Source organism: Lonchura striata, chromosome 2 (assembly GCF_050655825.1).
Source record: "Lonchura striata isolate lonStrDom1 chromosome 2, ASM5065582v1, whole genome shotgun sequence".
Taxonomy (NCBI): domain Eukaryota; kingdom Metazoa; phylum Chordata; class Aves; order Passeriformes; family Estrildidae; genus Lonchura; species Lonchura striata.
Genome location: NC_140704.1, coordinates 23,904,730 through 23,930,265, shown reverse-complemented (window position 1 = coordinate 23,930,265; position 25,536 = coordinate 23,904,730). Strand labels below are relative to the sequence as shown.

The following is a 25,536-nucleotide window of genomic DNA, read 5'->3' as shown; positions in this document are numbered from 1 at the left end:
ATTCTCAGATTTTGTTGCACGTCACTTCAAAACATCCTCCCACTGCAGTTGCCACCATCAAAGATGACTCACCTCTACGCATCAGAAATTCAAAGAACAAGCAAAGCAACTACTGCAGTTTCTTATACTTCACACAAAATCGTCCCAAGTCCTCTCAAAAATATGCAGTTCTAGTGACTTAGATCCAGAAGAAATAAAAGGTTCCACTTATTAAATGGTAAATGGAACCTAATCCTTCCAAATGACTGAAAATTGCTTAAGTTGTTATCATTTGCAGAAAACATCACATCCACACTGGGCAGGCCTCCCAGCACTCCTCCTAGTCAAACTGAAAACAAATAATGTAACCCTCTACTGAAGCAGAACAGATTTCGTTCCACTTTCACACAAGTGTTCATTTTTAAGACCTGCCTCCTGCATAAGGATCACAACTCTGAGGGCATAGTTTTAGGGGGAAAAAAAGCTTCTGACTTTCCCATGATTTTCTATAGCTATCCGGAATATCTGACATGGGCGACATAGGTGATTTTTTTAAGTTTTCCAATTAGACACAAATAAACAGGCTTCTCTTCAGGGTTATCTTATGTGTGTAACTGGAATGTTCTGCTGACACACTTCCTTAAAATTACTCTCAATCTTAGAACTATTGGTCCAAACATAGGCTTAGATCTACATAATCCTGGAGACAACAGGTACAAGTAGCAGACAGCAGTGAGCTGACAGACACACACCGAGTGCTCTGGCACACACTCTCTATGTGCCCACCCAAATATGACCCTGGCACCTTCTCAGCTACGCCTCCCTTTGGACAAAAAGCATTTGCTGCCGGACAAAGCTACGTTACAGAACAATTTTGAAATTATATGTCAAAAAAGCAAACTGACAGGGGCCCGCCCTGTCATCTTCAACCACCATGTCTCTGTTGTGACACGAGCTACGCGCTGGCACCTGCGCACGCTTCCATTTCTCGCAAGAGAGAAACACGGCGGATGGCGTGCAGCCCGCACGCCCCAAGCCTTCCCTCCCCGGCAGGACTCCGGCGGCTCCCCGGAGCGCCCGGGCACGGCGGCCCCGGTACCCCGCCGCCCCCCGAGAAGAGCCGCTCACCTGGCGGGTCATCAGCGACTTGATCTTCTGCATGATGGCCCCGCCGCCCGAGCGCGCTCAGCGGCCGCGCAAGGCGCCGCGGCACGGCGGAGCCATGTTGGGCGCCACCTGACCCTGCCGCGCCCGCCCGCGGCTCCCTGGGAGCGGCAGTGCCCCGCCGGCCCGCCCGACTACAAGTCCCGGCAGCGCGGCCGGCAGGGCGGGCCCGGCCGCCGGGGTGGGCGGGGTGCTTGGGCACTGGGACCTGTGTAGCTTTGGGTGTGCTGAGCTCAGGGGGTGAAACGCGGCGAGCTGGAGAGAATTTCCTGGTTGTCTCGGGTTCTTTCGGGCGTTACGCGGAGAGCGCGTCTGGCCTGTTGGCGGGTGATGATGTAGTTTTGCGTCGGCAAAACAGGCTTGTGTCACGCTTATTTACTTGTATTGATAGCAGCTTTAAAAAACCACGCACACCAAAACTCACCAGATGGTTTTTTAAATCTAATTTATGCCAGCACGAGAAAATAAATAATTTATCCTACAGTCTTTGCTTGAGTGGAGGCAGCATTCGGCGATTTGACTACCTGCAGAAAAGGGGGTTTTTCCATCCCCTGGGGCGTGGCTGTGCCTGCAGAAAAAGGGGTTTTTCCATCCCCTGTGGCGTGGCTGTGCCTGCAGAAAAAGGGGTTTTTCCTTCTGGAGGGCACATAGGTCAGCTCGGCGTGTTTCCCGATCGTGCTGTCCCTCAGCGCCCAGCTGCTGCTGTGCTGGTGCAGGGCAGGGCAGGTAGGAGCAGGTGTCTGTGAAACAACACACTGACAAAGGGAGGGTCGGGAGCCATGGTCCCGCCCTGCTTTCCTTGGCAGGAGCTCTGTACTTTCTGGCTGCCATTGGAAATACCCTGTAATTGTTTTGTGGAAAACCTCGAACAAGTTTAGCACACAACAAAGTTACTTCTCATTAATAAAGTAACGAAAATTTGCAGAATGTTGGTGCTGCAAGTAGTGTTGCTTTAATGTAGTTGATTCTATTCAAGAGGGAGGTTTGATTTGTATTAAGTCTAAATGCCATTTAACAACTAGCACAAGCTACAAGTCTCCTGAAAAGAAAATCTGTTTTTCATATGCACATTTGTGTGGGTTCGTTTAAAACTTGCAGTATATTAATAACATCAAGAATATATTCAAATGCTGGAAATTACAGGACACAATGGGGCATTTAAAGTGCCAATACAAGTTTTATTCCAATGCTAAAGGTCCCATTATTTCAGTTAGAAGTTAGTTAGCATCTATGACCAATATTTTGTTACATGGTGAAATCAAGTAGATAATAATTTCTAATCCAGGTTTTATGAAAGATTGCAATTTGATATATCAAACCTACAGTTAGGTGGATTAAGCAGCTTCTGAACAACAACAATCATGTGGGCAGGACAATGGAGCCAGAAAGATTTTGGGAATATGTGAAATACCCTCTTCATCTCCTGACATATGTCAGGTGGTGATATTATTTCTGGTGGGATCACTGTACTTCTGCTTTAACCTGGAATAACCCTTATGTTTCTTATATCGGACCTGGAAACATCTGGGTGTTTTCACCTCTCTTTAACTAAGGTAAAAATTGGGTGTTCATCCCTTCTGATAGGGAGTTTAGCACCTTGCTGGACCCCTGCTCCTAGCACATAGTGAGGGGGAGGCAATTCCTTCCTACCAGTTGCTCCTGCACAAAGCAGAATACAGTCTAGCCTAATATTTGTCAATCCATAATAGTCTGCCTAAGTGCTGTTTAGTGAAAAATATTGTGTGGTTTTGTATGGATAAACCATCTCTGTCACTGCTAATATTTGCTGTTGCAAACTGTTACTGCACAGCTCTGGGAGGGTTTGTCCAGTTTGCTGCTGATTTGTATGGTGGGTGACAGCTTTGGACAAAATCCAAACCCTACATTAATATTAATTTAAACAGTTGTAAGGTAATGGAGAAGAAACAAAAATCAGCAGTTAACAACTGTAGTAAGCTGTCCACTCTAGCCATAGGATTTTCATTTCAAAAATGTCTCTAGGCACTCGACATCGTGTGTTGCTTAGAGAAAGGGAATTCATTCTTTGCTGAGTTATACTTATGTTAAGGAAAAAAAAATACAGAAAAGTTACAGGCTTGAAAGTGCTAAGAAAAAAAATTAGTAAGGCTCTTTATCAGCTGTTTAATGGTGGTTTTTAAAACAGAAAATGAGAGGCTGTTCTTAGAAAAGTTCTGAAAAAATATTCTGAATACTAATTTTAGTTTGAAATAAGCATGTAGCATCACAGTATTTTTTATGAAACTGTAACTAAAGGAAGTTAATAACTGTATAACCTGTTCACTTGGTGCGTTTACTTACTCCTATTAATTAAATGTACTTTGTATTGTGTGCCCCATTTATTACATTCTGTGTCATATTTGCTGTGACTGCTGGGGAAGGGTTATGATAAAGTCAGAGGCAATGAAGATGGGTCCTCATCTAACAGGTGCTCCACTCCCTTTGTTCTTTGTATACACATATTCAAATCACATAAGGCAGGGGACAGGGTAGGACCTGTTAACTCATTGCTGATTTCCCTAGCAAATAAACCAGCAGCTGCAGGTCCAAGCCCTGGCTTAGTGCTGAGAAGGTGGCATTTTTGTGGGACAGGATGCTTTCATGGAGCCCTTTAGCCAACTTCTTTTGGGACTTACAGTGCAAAATATATTTTCTGCTTGTAGGTAAGATACAGTATGAATTATATTTAATTGTCATTGTGGAAATGTGAATTGGTTCTATAAGATTTATCTTTATCAATTTAAAGATATTTCTGTTGTGTTGGCAGATGTTTGATTTCAGGAAGGTAGCCTAGCTGTTAATCAGATAGTGGCACCTTGTTTTGGGAGTGAAGCTAAAGTTTTAGCAGCTGAACAAAAAGGAGTGCTGTACATAATCTATATGTAAAACTGGGCATTGATTAAATATTCATAGTCAACATGTAAAACAGGGGTATTGATTAAATACATACTCTTACATTTTATTGAATAACATATACATTGTGTATTCTTTTTAACCAGTAAGACTGGACAGATTCTAAACCAATTAGACAGAAACTGTTACACACTTGTTTAAAAATTTATTGAGACAGCATTGTTACATTATTTTTCACTTCTTTATTATTAAATTTATATGTAATATCTAAATGTAATTGGTATTGAAACTAAATTAAGCTTTTAATCAACTGAAGAATATCTCCCCATTAATAGTACTTTTGTTTGGTGACTGGGTGCAGTTTTTGTACATGTGCATTTGTTATCCATGTAATGGATAAAAAATAGATGTTCCATGTACTTTGACAGAAATATCCTCTGATCAAATGTTAGAGAAGTTTAATTCTACAAACTATTGTAATTACCTTTTTCTATATTTAATTGGGTTTGTAAATGTCAACAGAGGAAATATGTAATATTACAAATCTAGTGCATCTTCTAATCTTTCATGTATAGGAACAACTTTTTTTATCTTCTTTTTGAACCTCACAGTTCTAGCATATTATAGAGTCACCTAGTTTCCTTGATTTTGGGCTCAATACTTTTTCAAGACTTTTGGCTTCATAATGATTGATGTTTTATATCATGATTATTGGATCTCTTCTTTAAAAATGAAAAATATTTGGTTGATAAAAAATAGCGATTTTGTGCTTTATCTACTTTACCACTTTATTGGATATTTTTCATTAAAATCCTGCAAGAGTTGTTGTCATTCAAGCAGAGTGCTTTGAGTACAGGTTTATTCACCAAGAAGCCTTACATCCTTACCCAGGAAAAGTGCTGCCCATACTTCATATCATGATGAGAATCAGGTGCATGACACAAAGGCCACTGAAGGCATTGACCTCAGCAAATAAGATTAAATCCTGTAACAAAGCTCAGTGGAACTTTTTCTTGGGCAAAAATCCTAATCCAGGGAAGAATACTCCCAAATTTTCCATTATATAAATGGAGGTATAGAAATTGCAGCTTTCCTGGGCCATTATATCTGGGTTGTTTGGATTTTTTTGTTCCATAAATAAGCATACTTGTAAAACGGGGGGAAAATTTCACTGATCTAGTGACATTTTGCATCAAGTTCAGGAGAGCTGAAGGGCTAAATGAACACTCTGGTGAAAAGCAATTGAGAATCCAAACTCACTTTGGCAAGGAGATGTGCATGTTAAATTCAGAGAATGCTAAAATCTCGCTAAGCAAGTTTCAGTTTATGCCATAAACTCAAAAGTTATGCCATAGTTTTTTATTTAAACTAAAACTGCAGCCCTTGTTTTATGTCAACAACAATTCTGTTGTGCTTGCTAATACTGGTGATAGCAATGTGAAATGGAAGCAAAGCACAGATCACTGAGCTCCAAATGGAGGTCATTTTGTACAGCTCTTAAAATCATTATACAAAAATTAGGTCTTGGAATTTCATCATCTTGGGAAAAAAAGTGCATTATATATGTAAAGCAGTAGGGATAGGCTTGGATTTTATGGGATTTGGGCCTGAAAAATATTAATTTAGTTTGACACATTGGCTTGATTTTGCTATTAACTTTAATTCAAGGATTAGTCATAACAGTCTCCAGTTTAAATTAAAAATCAATATTAATCTAATTCAAATGAATCATAGAACACTTTAGGTTGGGGAATACCCTAAAGAGTATCAAGTCCAGCCATAAACCTAACACTGCCAATTCCTCCATTAAAGCATATTCCTGCGTGCTGCATCTACACATCTTCAAAGTATCCCAAGGGAGGATGACTCTACCACTTCCCTGGGTGTCCCATTCTAATGCCTGACAACACTTTTGATGAAAAGGATAACCCTCTCAATAAAGAATATCCCAGACTGCAGAAGACCTCTGCTAAGACCAGAATATTTCCATCACTGCTCCCATAAAACCTTTGCCTTTGACAGAGCACCATTATCTAATAACTTGCCCCAGTCTCAGGCTGCCTTCTCCCTTGCCCTGCCAGCCATGGGGAAGCTCCTATGGGATGTTGGCACTCCACAAAATCCCCCCAGCAAACCCAGAGAGACCGACAAGAACTGGAGTTATCCAAAGGCACTCCTTGAAGGGGTTGAGGGGAAAATGGGGTTTCTGGCCTCACCACCTCTGATCCCAGCTAAAAGACTTTCCCTAATTTCAGATCAAAGTGTCTTTCCAAGACATTACACAGAGCCGATTTTCCCTATAAATCAAGTTGAAAAAAGTTAATTTGCAGTTTCTATTCCAACAGTTTTTAGCTGCTAAGAAAAACATTTTCCAGCTCTGATTCTCTTTTCATTACAGCATAATAATGCTGTTACCTTCCATCCTGGTCATCCCAATTATCCTGGTGCTCACAAGACCTGCTTAGGTTATGCTAAGTTTTTGCACAAACAGATCTGTGAGAAATATTATTTGTTTTCCATAGTTTATGATTGCACTGCTTCTTTTACTGGTATGTTGTCCAACAGCACAATCACCCATTGACAGCTAAATAAACCCAAAAATTGAACAGCATCAGACATAAAGAATCAGTAAGTATATGGACAGATCTTCTAATTACAGATGGCTCTGTGTTTGAGATGTGTTTGACTTTATTCCAGTTGATCTAAAAATTAAAATGGATGATTATATAATTGGTAGGTAATACGAAATAGATCTCTAGCATTAAGTATTTAATGAAGGATTCTACTGAGGAGTTTCTCTCTTTTCCAAGTGGACAACAGCAGTTTAAATCTGATTTGTACTGTAATGTTGTCAGGGAGCATATTAACATCTGAGAAGTGTTAGAAAAATCAACAAAATACTTAATATCCTGTTAATCAGAGTCTAGAAATCCTTGAAGAGTTGTGCAGTGTTAGAAAATTGCAAGAATAACAGGGTGCAAATTTTGTTAAAAAGGGGTAGGGGAGCAGTCTTCAGTTTGATGTGCATCATCTGTTTTAGGTTTCTCATCTAGAAAGTTAAGCATATAATGATCTCTGTCCTATGTATCCTCCACTTCAGCCATTCCACATTTTTTCTACACTGTTCCTCTTTTTTTTACCCTGTTCTCCTCCTATCTCAGCTGAACCCCAGCCAGTCCTCTGCGAATTAAAGTCCATGCAGCCTGAAGCCCTCTGCCTGCTTCCTCCTTAGCCCCATTAATGGGGGCTTGCCAGACTTACTGTCAAAGGATTTCATTGTCTTTTTTTATATTTCCCTGTTAGTATTCTGCAGCATTTTCCTTTGGCTTCCCTGCCATGCCCTCAGAAATGCTGTAAGCTATCTTTAGCTGAGTGTAATATTGCTCAGCTTTATGAAAAGGGAAGCCAGACACAAAATTACTTTTTTGGGGTAGGTTCTGTACAGCACTGCTGGCTACCCAGGAGCCAGTCCACTCACACTCCAGGGTACCTCTGACATTAATTACTGGCATTACTGCTGCATCTGTAACCACCACTCCATTTTGTGTCCCCACCCTCATCCTCAACAAGTTTGCTTTGCTATTACCTCGTGGCAAACAACTGTGCACAGAAATTTGATGCTTCTAACGCAAAAGACATGTACAGATACCACATTATAATACTGAATTTATGTTTTTCTTTATTTTCTGTCACATACGTAGGAAATTAGACGTAAATGAACCTTTCACAATTTCTGTCATAAAGAATAATGATATGAAAGTAGGAAATGTGAGAAACAAAGTTAACCCTGCATTATATGAATGAGCAAAGTCATATATTTTTCATACATTGCTCCTTCTGCTCTTCCCTACCCATCCAGCTCTTTCCAGATAGAAACATGTTCCATGGACATCAGGTGGGAAGTTACTTTTTCATTACAGATATTGGAAGCATGTCAAGAATCACAGAATCTCAGGTTTGAGGGATCTCAAGGATCATCAAGTCCAAACAAAAATGATCATTAGCAGGAAAAGAATAGATGGTACATGGTGAAAGCATTGCATGTTGTCCTGGGCAGTGCATTCTCAGTCTCCAGTGTGTTCTTATTCAGTAGCAGATGGATTATTTAAATAACAGTTCTTACGTTTCTTACTTATAAGAGGTTGCTTTTTTCCTAGAGTTTTTTTGCCATTTGCATTGTGCTTTTTAGCAGTATTGAACACAAATCTGAACAATCAAACCTGCAAGTAGAGTTAATTGGAGTTGCATCTTGAACATACTGAAATGTTTTTATATGTATTTTGAAAAATCATACCCTTTATATTTTGAATTGGTCATCCAAATTGAGTCTGTATTTTTGTTGTTAATTTTTTCTAGGCTTAAATTATTCATCTCTAAAGTCCTATCAGTTGAAATGGTGTTGTGAGATCAGTTCATTAATGTCAATGTTGATTGCTGTTTTCATGAGTGCCATGGAAAAGTTAATGTGAAAATCAATCACTTCGTTTCTACATTAAAGCTTTATTAGTGTTTTATAAATATATCTTAGGCCAGGACAAGGAAAAATTATTTTTAAAAGGTATGGGAAAGACAATGATTAACCAAGGAGTTGCCTTTTTGCATCATAACAGAGACAGAATTCTTGGAAAACAGAATTAATCATGTGGCTGTGAAAAAGTCACTTTTGTGCATATCGAGAGCAAGGCTTAATTCTGGCAATCTCCTAAGACTGGAATACTTGAATTTTGCAAGCTTTGTAATGTTTCTTGAATTTAGTCTTAAAGGTAAAGAACAGTCAGCAATAATAATTACATATAGTTTTAGTCAGAATTCATGAAAGTGCGGTTTGTCAGATTTTCAGTCAATTTCTCAGTATAACCGGCAGGGTACCTAAGAAGTCCTCTGCAGCTGAACCAACCCAGAAAAAATCCTAAAAACTGAGTTTATAATCCAAGACTGTTAAACAGTGTAAGACCTAGAAATCCAAAATATTTTAAAGGGAAGATATTTTATACATTAAGGTAAATTTACATTATATATACATATTTTGGCCAAACTTTCAACAGTTTTTGCTTTTTGTAGAATATGAGGCTAGAACTCTGTAGTTAGATGCAGCCACCAAGGTCAATGAGCTCTTGCCCCTTTCATACTTAAAATCTGAGTTATAACTAAAATATGTGAGTTTTAGCCTTCAAAGTTTTTTCACTGTAAGAATTTTTCATTTGAGTTTCCTGTGGTTTTCATTTGTATTTTCGGTTTGTTTATTTGTTTATTCTTTCATTTTTATGCAGGGATTTGTTCTGCCTTAAAATTGACAGTACCATCTCATACCATCCATGGTATCGAGGGGCAACCACTTAATCTTTCTGTTGACTACAGTTTCAATGCTACAGCTTCTGAAATCCAGATAATTTGGCTTTTTGAGAGGTCTCAAAGTAATCCAAAATACTTGCTTGGCTCTGTAAATCAAAGAGTTGTTCCAGACTTGGAATACCAGCACAAGTTTACCCTTATACCACCAAATGCATCTTTGAGGATTAATCCATTGCATCTCAGTGATGAAGGCAATTACATTGTAAAAGTCAATGTCCGTGGAAATGGGACCATAGCTGCAAGTCAAAAGATTCAAGTAGCTGTTGATGGTAAGTTAATAAAGGACAGTATCTTCATTTTGAAAATAAAATTACAATAGGTTTGAAGTCCTGGTTCTTTGTATCCAGTTACAATGGTGTCTCATTTAAAGCAACCATAAATAATAAATGCAAACTATTAAGTTATGTTTTTTTTCTACTGCTCCTGGAGGGAATACTAAAATACGTCATCTTTAAACAAAATTAATATATTGATTGATGCTTCTATATCATAAGTAAAAAACTTAAGAGGTATAGAAACATTTAAGATTATATTAGACAGACTTCTAAAAACTAAGATCTCATAAGTTTCTGCTGTGCTTTCATGAGGAAGCATTGAATTTGAAATAGTTTTTTTTCCCTGAACAACTTTACCTCGGGTAACAAAGAGGAGCCATTGACTTTTGCTGGTGACTGTAGTCTGTAAAAGAAGCCCAGATCTGAATTCATAAATTTACTGAATTTCCCTCTTTAGACTCTGCTCTTTCTATTGGGAACTGGGGAAAAAAAATTGAAATGGGAAAAAATTTATCTAAAAGAGCAACAAGAGCTTCTTTAATTTATGGATTATACAGAGGGAGCCCTGTAACTGAAGGGTTCAGAGCTGGAAGGAATGAGACAAATGACATCTTGAGGTGACAAAGTTGTAGCTGCCATTTAACTCCCAAACCCACCCCAATCTGCAGACATCCTCATGACAGATTGCCCAGATTTCAGTGATGCCCAGTGTGGGCAAAGCTGTGGGCAGTCATGCTGAGACGTCACACACCTCTCAGCAGTGGGCAGTGGGCATGTGGGCAGTGTCATGCTTTGTGCTCTTTTCCTTTCTGTGGACTCAGTGATTGCCTCAGTATATGAGGCAAGAGGCCAGGGTACACGACTGCTGCCTTTATCCTATTACCAGTAATATAAACAGTCTGGTTTTATTTATGTCCCATAACAATTCTTACAGTCACCAGCTGAGAATATGGCCTTCTTTTTTTAACCTTTAACTACATTTAAGAGATAAAATTTGAAATATTAGTAATATCCAGGGAGAATGATGATTGCTATTTGAATCATGTTGACCATGAAGACTGTAATATAATGGCTTGTCACTTTAACAACTCTTCTTATTGCTTTATGTTACAGTTCCAGTCACAAAGCCAGCTGTACATACTGAACCATCTTCAGGAGTAGTGGAGTATGTAGGGAATATTACCCTAAAATGTACTGTGGATAGAGGTACAAGGATAGCTTACCAGTGGATGAAAAATGGGAAGCGTCTTCATGCTGGCCCTAATTATACCTTTTCATCAAACAATGCTACACTTCTAATTGTTCCTGTAGTAAAAGAAGACATTGGGAATTACAGCTGTCTGGTATCTAACCCTGTCAGTGCAATGGAAAGTGAGATAATTGCACCAACCATATATTGTGAGTATATAAAATATTCATTATTATCTTTGTATTAATTATTTTGCTGGAAGGAGTGCCTCCAAATATGAAAACAGGCAGAAAACAGTGGAGTCAACACTGTATGTGAGCTTGCATTCAAAATGATCTTGTTTGCAACAGCTCTAACTTTAAACAGGATAATAAAATTATTCGGTGTTGTGTAGTTGTGAAGATCAGTCTCCACTGCAGAATTCAAATAGAAACTTCAAAATTTCCACAGATATCTTCAGATGTGACTCAAAGGAAAAAAATAATGAGATAATTGTTATAAATGAAGATACCGAATAGTAGCAAAAAGCTAAGCACAGGAAGTACCAGGCTGAAGGACTGGTATTAGTGGGTTTCCTCAAGATCATTTCAAGTCCTGTCTTTTTCAATACTTCCATTAATGACACTAGAAAGAAGATAGGGAGTATCTCAATGAAGTTAATTCATTTTATTAAATAGGAGAATTGAATGACTTGGACAGAGTAATAGTGCTGGGATGAGATTTGCTAGCAATTAAATAAATGGGCATGCCTTTTCAGAGAATAAAAAACATGAACTTCTGCTGATAAGATCAAGATTGATTAGAAAATAATCAAGGCAGTGAGCCTAGGTGATTGAGCTATCACAAAATATCACAGTATGATTCAGGCATAAAAAGACATATTTAATTCTGGGGGAGTGAGAAATGTATTTCCAACAAGGAAACAAGGGGAATGCTAATGGCACATAGAAGATAACACCACATGTGCAATCATTCATGCAGTCCCTGCAGATCCCAGAATGCTGATCTTGAACTGGAAAGAAAGAAAGACAGGAATGGAGAAGAGACACAGAAACCTCAGTCAAGCTTAGCAAAATTAGAATGAAAAGAAATTATTACGTTCTATATCAAATGGGAAGCATGAGGGAGCAAGAAGAGTTGCATAAAGTCCATTTTTGACAGAAGAGTAAACCTTCAGGTAGACAGGTATTTTGACTGGAAATGAAGGCACCTGAGAAACTAATTGAGTTGGAGGAAACAAAAGATTGATTTAATCACCATTCAACAATTATACAATAAATCTTAGAGCCTTTTCATTTTGGTCCATGTCAGGAATTCTCAGTGCCTCCTCAGTTTTCAAGTAGCACATGCTACACATATCTCACTTGCCATGCCCTAATCCTTATGTCCTCAGGGGTTGAATTTTCCTTCTCAGAGGAGAGCTGAAATTTGAAAGGCCAGGATCCACTTTGCCACCAGTCCTATTCAGCCAGTTTACCCAGTGGCCCAGTCTGGAAGGGACACTGCAAGGACGGGAACTGAATTCCTGTCCAGTCAAGGGCTGGTGCTCATTCCTGCTTTCTCCAGGCTCTGGCAGCTGGCAGTTGGTAGGCAGCTCATGCTCAGCTTGTTGTGGTTGCACTACCAGCATATTCAGAACCTACATCTCAACCTCTTATATTTTCCTCCTCCTCCTTGCATCTCCTTTCATCTCTGATTATCTCTTCTGCTATTTGTTCGGGGTTTTTTGTTATAACTTGGAAGAATTAATTGGATAAGGGGATAACTTGCATCTGAAGTATGGAGGGGAGGAGGTGTCTCTACACTGCATCAGGAGAAGAGAAAAAGACAGCCCAAATGAGCAAGGATTAACAAGGACGTTGTTAGATATGAGCTGATATAAGCTTATATGTAGCTTATAAAATTGACAGCAGCGCAGACTTGAAGATGAAGAAGCAGTTGCAAAGAGTCCTAAACAGGTCAAATATTAACTGATCTTCCATCTCATTAGACAGAGGAATCATGATAATTAAGAAAATAACCAGCACTGATGGAGTTTTAACTTATCATTACTGCAATTTTAAAAAAAAGTCAATCACATTCTTTCCTCAAGGTAGCACATTTTTATATGCCTGCTTTTGTAAAGTCACTGTCTCAGCTCACTTATGTGCTTAAAGTGCTAAAAATGAGACCTGAAGGTGTACGAACCAGCTTCTCTACTGCGTTTCTCACTTTAATGAGCTGCGAATTGGCCTTATACAGGTCTGTCTTCAAAGAGTACCTGCATAGAACTTGGGACACTGTATCCAGCCTGAGAGCCCCTACCCATGCAATGAAGTCAGGTCAGGCTAGAAAAACATCTGCCACCCTTGCTAGCTTTCAGACAGCTCTGTTCGTTGCACAGCCCATGTGAGATTTGAATTTCTGACCTGGTATACATAGAATTGTCTCCAAAGCACTGATGGCACTCACAGGTGTCTGGAACACCTGGTCTGAGAACATGTGTGCCCTTCAGTCCCAGCTCTGGTACTGCTTCCCCCTGTTCTTCCTCATCAATTACACACATTTTTCAGCAAATTTGAAAAATCTTTCTAAGTTCTAAGCTAGAAACCTGGTTTTGACCTACTGTTTACTAGAATTTTAAAATCTCAAAGTTAGTTAAGTGTCCATATTTCTTGAATCTTTTGCTGTTTAAATGGTTGTGATATACAGTTTTATCAAAAACCTTGAGATTCACTTTTTCTCCATGCGTGTAAATATTATTGTACACGCATTTTCTGAATGTCCTTCATCAGAACTGAGGATTTGCTTTGTGCACAATATAAAATCTGAAAAAAGGTATTAAGAGCAAACAATGCAATGCTGAAAGACTTCAAATACCTGTGGTATTCTCTACAATCAAGTCAGTGATGGGAGTTGGAGTCTTACTTCCCGAGCTCTATGAAGTCACCTAATTTGGCTCAACCTCTGCCTCCAGAAGTACTTTGTCTCCCAGCTCCCAGTTGTCAATAACAATCCAGAACTAGCCCCAGGATCTCTCTCTGCCATATGTCATTGCTGTGGGGGCGTTGCTGGAGGTGATAAAGAAAAGGTCACTCACGGTAAATACCTGCCATCTGCTTGGAAACTGTAACAGTCTCGTAGTGATGGGAGCAATTGAAAATATTCCCATGGAGCAGTAAATTATTACTCAGAAATATTGATTTATTATTTTACACATAATTTAGTTAACTGGTTTTACTGAGACAAGAGGCAGTTTTCTGCTGAGAATACTTGAAAGGGTAGATAGAGCTGAGGGATCCATGAAGGCTATCATTGTGGGTTGTAGCTGAGTATGAAAAGTGTTTTTTAATTCATGTCTTATTAATATTATCCTGTTTCTCCATTAGTTACGATGATAATGCATCCTGGAACATGGCTGTTGCAGTCATGTGACTCAGAAATAAATTATTTCAAGACTGGAAGAAGCTACTGTCCTGTAGGCTGCAGCAGACACTGTTGTACTGGGTTGAACTCAGCAGACTAAGTGGGATTTTCTTCCTCAAGTCTTCCAAAAGATAGAATATGCTTACTAGTAGAGAGAGAATGGTTAATTGCCTACTTTTCAGAATCATCCTTGAAGCTGTGTATGTGTCAGTTACCCATTGTTTAGGGACTTTGATGTCCGTAATGCCCAGGAGAGGCAAAATATTGCTCCAGGCAAAGCAGAAGGGTTACCTAATCCTTGTGTTGGCTTCAGCAAGGAATGCCACTTTTTAGATTTTGCAAGGATTTTAAGATAACCCCTCTGTTTTTTTCCAGCTTACTTCGCCAGCCAGTGTGTGTCAGTGTTTGTATAATGATTTCTTTCAACTTGCATCTTCCATTAAAATATAGTTCTCAGTGTTATCTCTTTATGTTGCACGGTTATGATACTGATAGAAAAGCAAAACTCAGTTCCGATTCTTTTGCAGACCATGGCAAAGCACCAACTACAGTGAGGAGAGCATGGAAACCTGTCAGCTCTTCTTACAATAATCTATGTTAACACATATCAAAGTCATATTATCAGTGAAAATAAAAGCTAATTCTCCAAAAATGGGAGAATTGGATTGGAAGAACCACTAAATTGCTCTGAAAAGTAAAAAAATTATGTTCCTGCCTATACATATTTTGTGAAGGGCTTTAATTCATTTATGAAAAATGTCAAAGGCCAGTACATCCCTTCTCCTTTCAGATCTGAAAAAAAGGGTAAGTAAACACCTATGAGAGCTCAGCTCCGGTGAAAAGCACCACTTCCACAGAAACATACAGACCAAGTGAGGCCAGCCAAGCCAAAACAGTGGGTATAGGTCTGTACTTCACAGAAATGGTCATTACAGGACCAGGTGACTCTTAGAGATGATAAATCAAGTGACTCAGGAATTGCAGAGCCTGTGAGGAAGCAGTCCAGCATCTAGAACTTAAAGAAAAGCCATGATTTTTCAGAGTGGCCACTGTAATGTAGGTAGAAGCAGCACTAATTCATGCTGAAGTGAATTTGTGTTGCATTTCCCAAGAAAATATTATGCATTATGTCAGCCATTCTTTAAAATGAGACTGCAAAAAGCTTACCTCTAGGAAATAAATAGAGGAAATTAAAAGATTGACAAGTTTATGTTGTGAAATAGGGGTATTTACTTAAAAGTGGGCTAAACTGAGGTCATATGTGGTGGTCTATAGTCTCTTGTCTAAGACTGAACAAACAGAAATAAACACAGAGGCACACACAGAATGGCCTGGTTTGTGTTGTGTGGTAGTGGCTTAGGTGTTCTTGAAGAATAAATGAGTCTCATAAAAAAAGGCAAACAGTAAATAGAAGTATTAGAGAAGTATTAGAGAACATTCTAACATGGTCCTGAATTTCCTGGTGGGAAATAAAGTCTTAAATATACAAGTGTGCAGCATCATGTAGCAGGGATACAGATCATGTAGCTCACCAGCTACATAATCTTAATTATTCCAGACAACCACATGAAGGTGGAAATATTACTAGATTCCCCTGTCTGCAATGGGCACAGTACTGTGTCTCTTTTGTGCTACACCATTCTGTATGAGGCAGCTTTACTGATCTTCAGGGATCCTACCAAAATGATACTCTGCATATTTTCTTCTTTTGCTCTGTCATATTAGGTCTGTGCATTTTTAATAATTCATGCAAGTCCTCAGGGAATTAATAACATTTAAATGATTAGGGGGGATTGGTTTTGTTTTTTTTAAACTAGAAAAAGTTATTTAATAAGGCACACTTCAATAATTATATTCTCTACATAAATTTGTATACTTCAATAACTGTAAAAATAATTTTAACATATAAAGATATAAAAGCTCCAATGATCTGAAATGTTCTAATAAAAACAGCATGAGAAATATTCTTATATTTAAGTATATTGTTTCCCTTCTCATTTTCCTATGCAGGTTGCACTAAAAATACTCATCTGCTCAATTTTTTGCGTAATGAACACAAGACTGTACAATAACATATGCTTCTTCTAATTATATTCAGAAAAACAACTTTCAGCACAAGAACTTGTCCTTTGAAAAAGCATAATTATAGTAGAAATTATTTAAGTATTTTAAATTATTTAATTATTTAAGGTATTATTTAGTAGTACAAACTTACTAAAATAGGGGGAAAGTTAAAGTTTATTCTAGCAGTCATTTATGGAAATTTTTTGTGCATTCTTCTAAAGTACACCCCACTCAATATTATACCTGTAAGTTAGTTCCCTAAATAATTTTTATACTGTAAATTATATTATAAATTTTATACTGTAAATTATTGCAGTGAAGTTAACATTAGAAGGCCAATTTTTTTACTTTTAAATTTGTAGGAAAATTGGGAAAATACTTATGCCATTAAGTTTGGCATTGAAGTAGAAATCAAATATGCTCCTGAAGAAGACATGCTCCTTTACTTCATAGATCCAACTGATTTCAGTTTTCATTCTTTTTATCATGCTGAGAAATACATACACCCATGCTTTGTCCTTAATCAGCAATTGGACCAGTATTAAGTGGGTGTAGCCTGAGCTAAGCCTAGCACAGATCCAGTTATTGAACAGAAAACCTTTTCATTGAAATGACTGAATGCCAGCCATTCTAAAGTCTAGTCTAACTTAAATATTCTAACTTTAGAGATACACTTCTGATTAATTTTTAATTATATACTTTGATTTTCTTTTTCCCACTGTATTTCTCCTTTTCTCCCAATGCAGATGGACCTTATGGACTAAGAGTCAAATCAGACAAAGGTCTGAATATTGGGGCAGTGTTTACAGTTGACGTGGGGGAGGTTGTACTGTTTGACTGCTCAGCAGATTCAAATCCACCAAATACTTATTCATGGATTCAAAGGGATGACAATACCACTCAAGTAATCAAATATGGACCCCATCTGGAAGTTATATCTGACAAAGTGGCCCAGAGGACAATGGAGTACATGTGCTGTGCTTTCAACAATGTGACTGGAAAACGAGATGAAACTCAATTCACAGTTGTCGTTATGTCTGTAGGTAAGAATGTAACTTTACTGTTGTAAAGTGTAACATCTGAGTAGATGCCCCAGGAAAAGGAAGTAATTCTTAGAATATGTATGAAATTTAGGTCTTGCTAAAAATATAGTAAAGGGGCTTTTGGACATTCTGTAGGATACAGGTTTTACTTGTTGTATGACACAGCTTGGAACACAACCCACTAAGACACTGAAGTTTTGTGGGATTTTATTGAAAATTTTCATGTAAATTATTTCCTTGTCATATTTATGAATCTCTGGATTGATTGCTGGGTTCTGAAGAACACATACCTTCATTGCTCATACGGTATTATCTCAGTTCCTGTATGGTTGTGTTCAATATTAACAAAGCAGTTTTTGAGAAAATCTCCAGAAGCATAGAGCAAAGAACAAGATATCAAGGAAGTCTGATATCTCTTTAATACAGATGGATACAAGTATTTCCAGATAAGGAACATATGCTATTAATGTTCAACAAGAATTACTAGATTGCCTGTTAGAAAATTTAGCAAAGCAATTTCATGTGGGCTGAGCAAACAGCTAACAAATTTGTTCATCTGGCAAACAAGAAGGTATGTCCATGATTCAGGCTACTTACTGATTCATCTTGAATCCAGTATGCTGAGAGGAAGATGGGTTTCAATTTCATAGTAAGAATACTGCACTGAAAAACTAAATATTTTGGTTAGTAGTGAAAGAAAATGCAACCAAAACTATGTATTTATAGAAATTAACATTACATTTCTCCAGGAAGTTCATATAAGATATGATATTCAGCTGAGATTTCCTTTCAAAGGCCAAAAAGGAGGGAAGACTCCACAGCTTCCTGGTTGGTTGCACTTAATAGATTCCCTAATTACAAATATTTTACTTACATCTTATTAAGACATTTTCTCCAGTGTATTTAAAAATAGAAAAAGGTCTTTTGCCCCTCGGGAGCCATTTTCTTTTTCATGAGTGTTTATTCAAATATCACTAAATGGAAATGTCAAGGCTACACCTTGCAGAGCAGCACTGACTGATTCTGAGAGGTATGAATTCACACACAATTCATTCTCAGCAATGCTGCTCATGCTAAATTCTCATTGCAAGTAAATAAACATACTAACCAAAGACTATGAAAATTGTCTATATTCTTTTTGCTCACCCTCATAATCCTAGATACAGAGGCTGGACTATGGCAACCAAAATAGCGGAAATGCCACTTTCAGTAGCAGCAAGAACTCTGATGTTTCAGAAGATCTTACACAACTTCCCTGTGGGACAGAAACTCACCTATATGGTGCTATAGACAGATGCCTAATTAATCCTAAAAAAATATCTACAAAACAATTCTTATAATAAGCTACAATTATATCAATAGTTGCACTAAGTTGTTACTAATTTTCAGCCAAGATACTAAGATGAGGTGTCTTGTGTATGCCAGTCATTGCTCATTTTTCAAGGTTAGTCAGCTTGAGTGTGTTAAATGCATGCAAAGAGCATGTCTTTGTTTTCTGCACTGATGTATCTATGGAGATGTGATTTATTGAGTCTACATTTGAAATTAATCACTTTGAAGAACAATATTAAGGACTCATCTGATTCTCCAGCATTTGGTCTTTTTCTTCCTAAATAAACCAGTACACTGAAGGACTATTAAAAAAAATTGGTGAAATTGCAGTGATTTATTTTCCCATCTCTTTAGGACATATTTGTCTAGGAATCCTTATATTTAATCTACATGAAAACCACTGTATATGTAGCCAGCACAATGCCAGTGAATTACAGGGAGGTGTAAGTAGATGTAAGCAGCCCTCTGCACAGGAGTTCACATCCAGCTAAATAATATGCATTTTAATTGTACTAATAAATCTGGCACTAGCAAATATGCAACATTAATTTACCTCTATGGATCATGATTTTTGTCCTTTAATTACATGAATTCTGCACAATTCAGGGCAAAAGGAGGAAACTGAGAGTGCACAAGCAAATACGTCTGGTATTTCCTAACTTTCACATTCTTGTCTTTGTAAATTAATTACAAATGTTTTCCATGTGCTTCTAGGTATGTAATTATATGCAATTTGTGTATGTGTTGTATCAGAAAATCCTGCTGGAAAAGTCTTGCTAATGCATAGCCCATCAAAAGACTTGAGCAAAGGGAAGAAATATTTTGAATATATTAAGATATGAATACAGACAACATGGTGGAGTCCCCATCCTTGGAGGTGTTTAAGGAAAGACTGGACATAGAACTTAATGCCAAGTTGGTCTTTGGTCATAGGTTAGACATAATGATCTTAGAGGTCTTTTCCAGCCTAAATGACTCTGTGATTCTGTGATAATTTATTGGTTTCAGATGTGATTTGATAAATAACCAGACTGCCAGTGATCTAAAAAACTTTACAGAAAGTCTAATGGGTCTTTTGTCTTCTCCTACTTTATAGCTCCCAACTACTAGGAGGATTTCCCTCCAATCTAGCACAAGTGACTCTCTCATCCTCCTTTTTTGGTAGTTCAGTGTCTCTATACCACAAGTTATAATATGCATTTTCTTTTTTTTTTTTTCTTTTTTTCTCATGCTGTAATTTGTAGCTTACATTTGCTGACTTCCATTTAGATCTATGCACTAATCTGCTTGGAAGTGTTTTCTGATATGCATATAATTGATTTTTCAGTTCAGGAGATCTGTGGGAAAAAATAAATATTACTCATTCACATGACACAAACTTTGCACCTGTTTTATATCTCTCTTCAGGTTTACTTGTTTCAGAAGAATTTTAAAAGATGCATTTTTCAGTGTCATTGTAGCACATTGTGAAGAACAAGGAACTAAATCCAGTACTCATCTTCTTTGTCACAGGGTTGGAAAAGCTGGCCCAGAAAGGAAAATCTTTGTCTTCTCTTGCAGTAATAACAGGAATTTCATTATTTTTGATCCTAGCTATGGCCTTTTTATTCCTATGGAAAAGATATCAGCCACATAAAGGTATGTAAAAGTTAAGCAAAGTCCATTTCTTCTTTTGGACCATTGAAGCAAAAGGAATAAATATTTTTTTCTTCTTTTCAGTGATACAACAGAAGCTACAGAGCAGGTAGAAAAACAATTCATCTTACTTCTAAAAGTAATTTCCATCCAGAGAATTGCATTTTATCATATTAATTTTCTTTCCTTGGATTATGACATCAAACTGAGAACCATGTTTATGTTTTCTAGGGCAGAAGCTGATTACAGAAAGGCACAGGCATTTTCAGGTAATCCTAATGAAATAAGTGTGAGCATAAAGTCAAAGTCCATTTCTGAAAAAGAAAAATAGCATCACAAAATACAGAAAAAAATAAAAGGAAAGGAAGAAAAGTGTGTTTTTATGTTCGGAGGCACACCTCTATGATAGCTTAATTAAGATAAGGCCTAAATTGAGAAGTCAGCATGGATTTAGCTCATGCCTGGAGCTCATAGCAGTATGTACTGTTGTCTTGAATTCTACCTATTAATCCCAGTATTCTGGTATTGGAATACCTGTATTCCACTGTTGTCACCAATATTACTTAAATCAGTCTTATTGTGGGGTAGCAGTAAGAGGCGATACACCATGGAAGGATTGCAACTGAAAATGTTCTGGCATCAGTTGTTACCAAAATCATGAGTTAATGACATTGCAGTATATATATATATCACCTTCTATCACATCCTATACTGCCTTTCTCTGTGTTATCAGGACCCAGAGTGGTTTTTTTTTCCCACTGCCTCTTTTCCCTCCACAATACTTAGCACCTGATCCTAGGCAGGAGATGTGAGAGACCATCCTTTGGAAGGAGATCACATTTATTCCCATTCTTTTCTACCAAAGCATCAGAGCAGACCATAACCTGCTACATGCACAAGTAGAGGGAAATATATGTAACTTAGGAAGGTAGGACATTCACTTGAGCACAGAAGGTCCATCAAAGTCATAGCAAATAATAGAAATTCATCATTGTTTTTGGTGCTGCAACCTTTGATGTGAAATGCTGCCCAAGAGACAACCAAGAGCCTCACATCTCGTGGACAGTGGGAGGGTAGACTAACTACACCTAAATACACCTAGATACAATTTGTATCTGAAGTCCCAAATAATAATAATGTGGCATCTCTAGGTACCATGTTCCCTTTTATTATTCTCAAAATTGTAAAATATTCAGGTGGTACTGCTTCACTACACTGTGAATGTGCTGAGTTTATTTATTCAGCCTCTCTTCTATGGGAAATGAAAGTGAATTGGTCATTTTAGCCTTCCAGAATAGAGAGTATGAATGTCTCCACCAAAATTGTTGCTGAGGTTAGCAAGAGGCTGCACACTGGGTACAGGGTGTGGGAGATCACCAAGTACCATTCACACCAGCTCTGCAGCTGTCCTGCCTCACTCCTCACCAGTTTAGGAGCTCAGCAGGGAAGTGGTAGAAAGCAGATCACATAAGCAGTATTTGGGTGTTTCAAAAATTAGGGCAAAATATCTTGCCAGTCATTATTTTCCAGGTTCATATTAACATCTCTTTTTTAAAATCTTTGTTCTAACTTTAGGACATGAAAGTGCTTTGGATGATTTTGGGATATATGAGTTCATCACTTTTCCAGATCTTACCAGTGGCTCTAGGGTATGTGCTTTTACATCATAAACAGACAGTTTCTCTTCTATTTCCCTAGGTATACTAAATATCTGTACCAGAATCCTTCTGTAGTTTCACTTCTGTTGCTTTTTACAGATGTCTGTATGACACCATATTCATGGCTATTGGTCACCCAGTACTTGCTCTTTCTTTCCTGTGTTATTAGTTCAGTACTTCATAATCAACACAGTGAAGTAAGGAATAACTAAGCTCTAAAGACAGCACTCTCCATTCAACTACCCTATACTAAAAGAATATTAGTAATGCTGGGAAGCTGAGCAGCACTGAACCACTTGTGTCACACAGGCAAGTGTACTGTTGTGATGCCATTTTCTCCCTTGACCCTAATATTTCTTCTCATGCAACATTCAGCCCTGGCAGTGCAGAAAAGTGTTGGGGGTTATTTACAGTGTAAATATAAAATAAGTCTCAGCTGTATGTGGTTGGTTTCATGTATTGTAGGGTGGGAGTTAAGCATAGGAATTTTGCTAGCAGAAAAGAAATCCTGCAACATTTGCTGCTTCCTTGCATTGTGTCTTTTCTGACACTACTGCATAACAGTTGGAGACCATTCTGATATGGTGTAAAAGGACAATAAAAATATCAGAAATAGGGCCACAAAATTTAGGGACAATGGTAAAACTGGGAGGAAAGAGAATAAGACTTTGCCTTTGCTAGGGAAAATTGCCAGCAATGTAATCTTGTAACTTTGGAGAACATCAATCTGTTCAAGTAAGGGAGACCTCTTAAAGCATGGTCAGTGTCACATTGCCACACCTAATTTGTTTTTATGATTAGTACTTGTAATACATGATGTCAAAAAAAAGTCATAGATTAATTTATCTTCTCTGATGGAGTTACATGTTTGAAATATACATTTATAGGGCTAAAGTGCTACTGCAAATGTTAGTGGAGAGGACAGGCTTTTACAGCAGCAGAGATAAAAGACTTTTAGAAAACAGAGCAGCTGAACTGTGTCTCTTACAGTTTGTGCCAGTAAGAGGCTTATTAAGTTTAGAGATCAGGCCCTAGATCATTACAGCCTTAAGCATACTGTGATATACTAAAGAAGGTATATTTCAATTAAATAAATTCTTTACTTGTAAGGATGGTGAGGCAACTAAAAGTTGTCTCAGTGGCAGATGCCCCATCCCTGGAAGTGTTCAGAGTCAGACTGGACTGTGAGCAACCTGGTCTAGTGAAAGATGTCCCTGACTGTGGCAGAGGGGTTGGAACTGGATAATCTTTGAGGACTTCCAAGCCAAACCTTGTATATCCCTGAAGCTGATCATATCACAATATCACATTCTTGGATCAGGGATCAGGGCCTTAGTAGGTCAGGAGGGAGAGGGCAGTGACAAGAACAACAGGACAGATGTACAAGCAATGAAATATACTATAATTTCCAGCAAAATTTCAAGGAACAGGAGAAACTCCACTCATTTATTTTCAGCTATTCAAATGTACAACATTCCAGGTAAAGTCAGCTTTTGTCTCATTTAGTCAGCAGAGAAAGGGGGAAATAAGAAGGTGGAGATAATGAAGAACTGGAGGTTAGGTATAGACAGAAAGACTGGTAATTCCTTATGGATGTAGAGTCTAGGTAAATCTGTTGTCATGACATGAGAGGAAATTAATATACTTAACATGCTGAACAATCAATATTACTTGATTTATGGAAATTCCATGCATTTCTCTCTCTTTGACAGGCTGGTGGGAATTTTATGCTGAACCCAAGCCTGGAATATTTACTGCATTTTTACCATCTGTTCTCCTGCTTTTCCCTTTATTAAATGCTTCTTTCTTGACTTGTGGTACCTTAATATAAAGTATTTGCTGTATTAAATGCAAAATCTGCATCCTAAATCTTTTAAGGGGCTAAAAGAATTTAAAACTAATAGTTGTCTCAGTATTAATGTGATGAGAACTTACTCAAAATGAAATATAAACTAGAAGAGATTACCTGTTCAATCCACAATCAACAATTTGATAAAAAGTTTAAAAAATTCCAAGTTACATTAACAGTTTAATTTCTGTTGAATCTTTTCATATTTGTATTTACAGTAGGAATATGTTTTGTTGGTAGGTTTCAAGTCAATCTGTTCCTGGCCCTGACTTTGTCGCAGGCCAGGATATGCTAAGTACGGTTTATGAAGTTATTCAGCACATTCCTGAGCAGCCAGAACAAGACCACCAACAGTAAGTTACAGACTGTGCTCACTCACATGGTAACTCAAAGACAAATACTTTTGCATCCAGAACAATTTACATTTTGGTAGCTGTTTTTTGATTCCACTGAGAGGATTATGGAAGGAAAGATATAAACTGCCTTAATTCCTTCACCATTTCCTATCCAATCCCCCACTTTTCCTCAAGGCTTCAGTCTGTTGTTTCATTACCCTAGTTTTGTTAAAGTGTAAAAAAGAAAAGGTGAGATCTTCAAACACAGCTTCAAATTGAAATTCCCACTTAATTTAATAGGGCACTGAAACATCAGCACTTCCTACTGAATAGGTTAAATATTCAATCAAAGCAGTTTAATTGGTAGCATGGCCTTCAGACCTCTCAGCCATGTGCCAAGTAGAGTTAGTGGGGTTTTTTGCAATGTTGAAACTAGTCAGTTGAGTAATAATCAATGGTTGTTACAATAGTCACTGAAATACTAAGAGTTATACTTTAAGCCGTGTCTCTATAGCAAAAGAATTCTTATTATGTGGTACCCTGGCTGGGAACTCCACAGAAACACTTTTGCTGAGTTAAATACCAGGAAGGCCACAGCACATTCTGCTTGTAGGTAGCACAGTGTGCTTATAGACCTGTAGCACAGGTCTTATAGACCTGGTTTTGTTCAAATCACCTAGTGCATATCACTTCCTAGCATAAGAAGGGTGAAGTTTTTTCAATTGTAGTATACCTGCAATAAATCTACTGTGAACATAGTCTTTCTTACAAATTAAGAACAGCATACAAGACTTTATTTGGTAACAAGCCTATTATATCTCATTTTCTATGGTTTTTTAATGTGTTCTGTTTATTTTATAGTTGAAAAGGAAAATACACACTCTTAACAATATTCTAATCAGTTGGCTGAGTAATCACTATATTTATGTGACTTGCATTAGCATGCAGTACTTACCCTACAAAAAATGTCGTTATGTCTTAGTTTATGTCAACTGTGTGTCCACATTATGTATGTAAACACACAGCCATGCTTGTTAAAACAAGCTGGTCAGTGAGAAAGCAACACTGATTTGCTAATTATGTTTTTTTTTTCTGCTCAGAAGTTTTCATAAAGCCAGATGTAAAAAATACCACTCATAAAGTACATATTTTCTTACTCTTCCTCTTACATGTCTTCCTTCTCAAGTTTCTCACTGATACTTGACCCCTCTGAAAAAAATTAATAAATGCAACAAAAAGGTAATTTGAACTTTGTGACAGTAAAGGACTCATTTGCATAAACCAATTTTGCTGCTCTTTTCATATTTCGTATTTGGAAAAGGAAACAGGAAAAAGTTTTCACTAATAGCACAAAATCTGCTAAGCATGATACTGGGCAACCTCCT

The 25,536-nt window shown here is 37.7% G+C and overlaps 2 protein-coding genes across 2 annotated transcripts in view; one reads left to right on the top strand and one right to left on the bottom strand.

Annotated features, from left to right (window-relative positions):
• Window positions 1-1,267, bottom strand: part of VPS50 (VPS50 subunit of EARP/GARPII complex) — an 80,259-nt gene extending 78,992 nt beyond the window's left edge. Inside the window, exon 1 of the mRNA XM_021551762.3 lies at window positions 1,108-1,267. Within this exon, the coding sequence (XP_021407437.3) occupies window positions 1,108-1,140 (33 nt within the window). The 5' untranslated portion in view covers window positions 1,141-1,267. The remainder of the gene's footprint in view (window positions 1-1,107) is intronic.
• A 2,483-nt stretch (window positions 1,268-3,750) lies between these two features.
• HEPACAM2 (HEPACAM family member 2) lies at window positions 3,751-24,173 on the top strand. The gene is given in 10 exon segments (XM_077781251.2): window positions 3,751-3,794; window positions 3,796-3,824; window positions 9,285-9,635; window positions 10,755-11,039; window positions 17,046-17,342; window positions 20,187-20,312; window positions 20,394-20,418; window positions 20,541-20,578; window positions 21,885-21,958; window positions 24,057-24,173. Coding segments are annotated over 10 exon segments (1,374 nt in total). The 5' UTR covers window positions 3,751-3,762.
• Window positions 24,174-25,536: the final 1,363 nt, after the last annotated feature.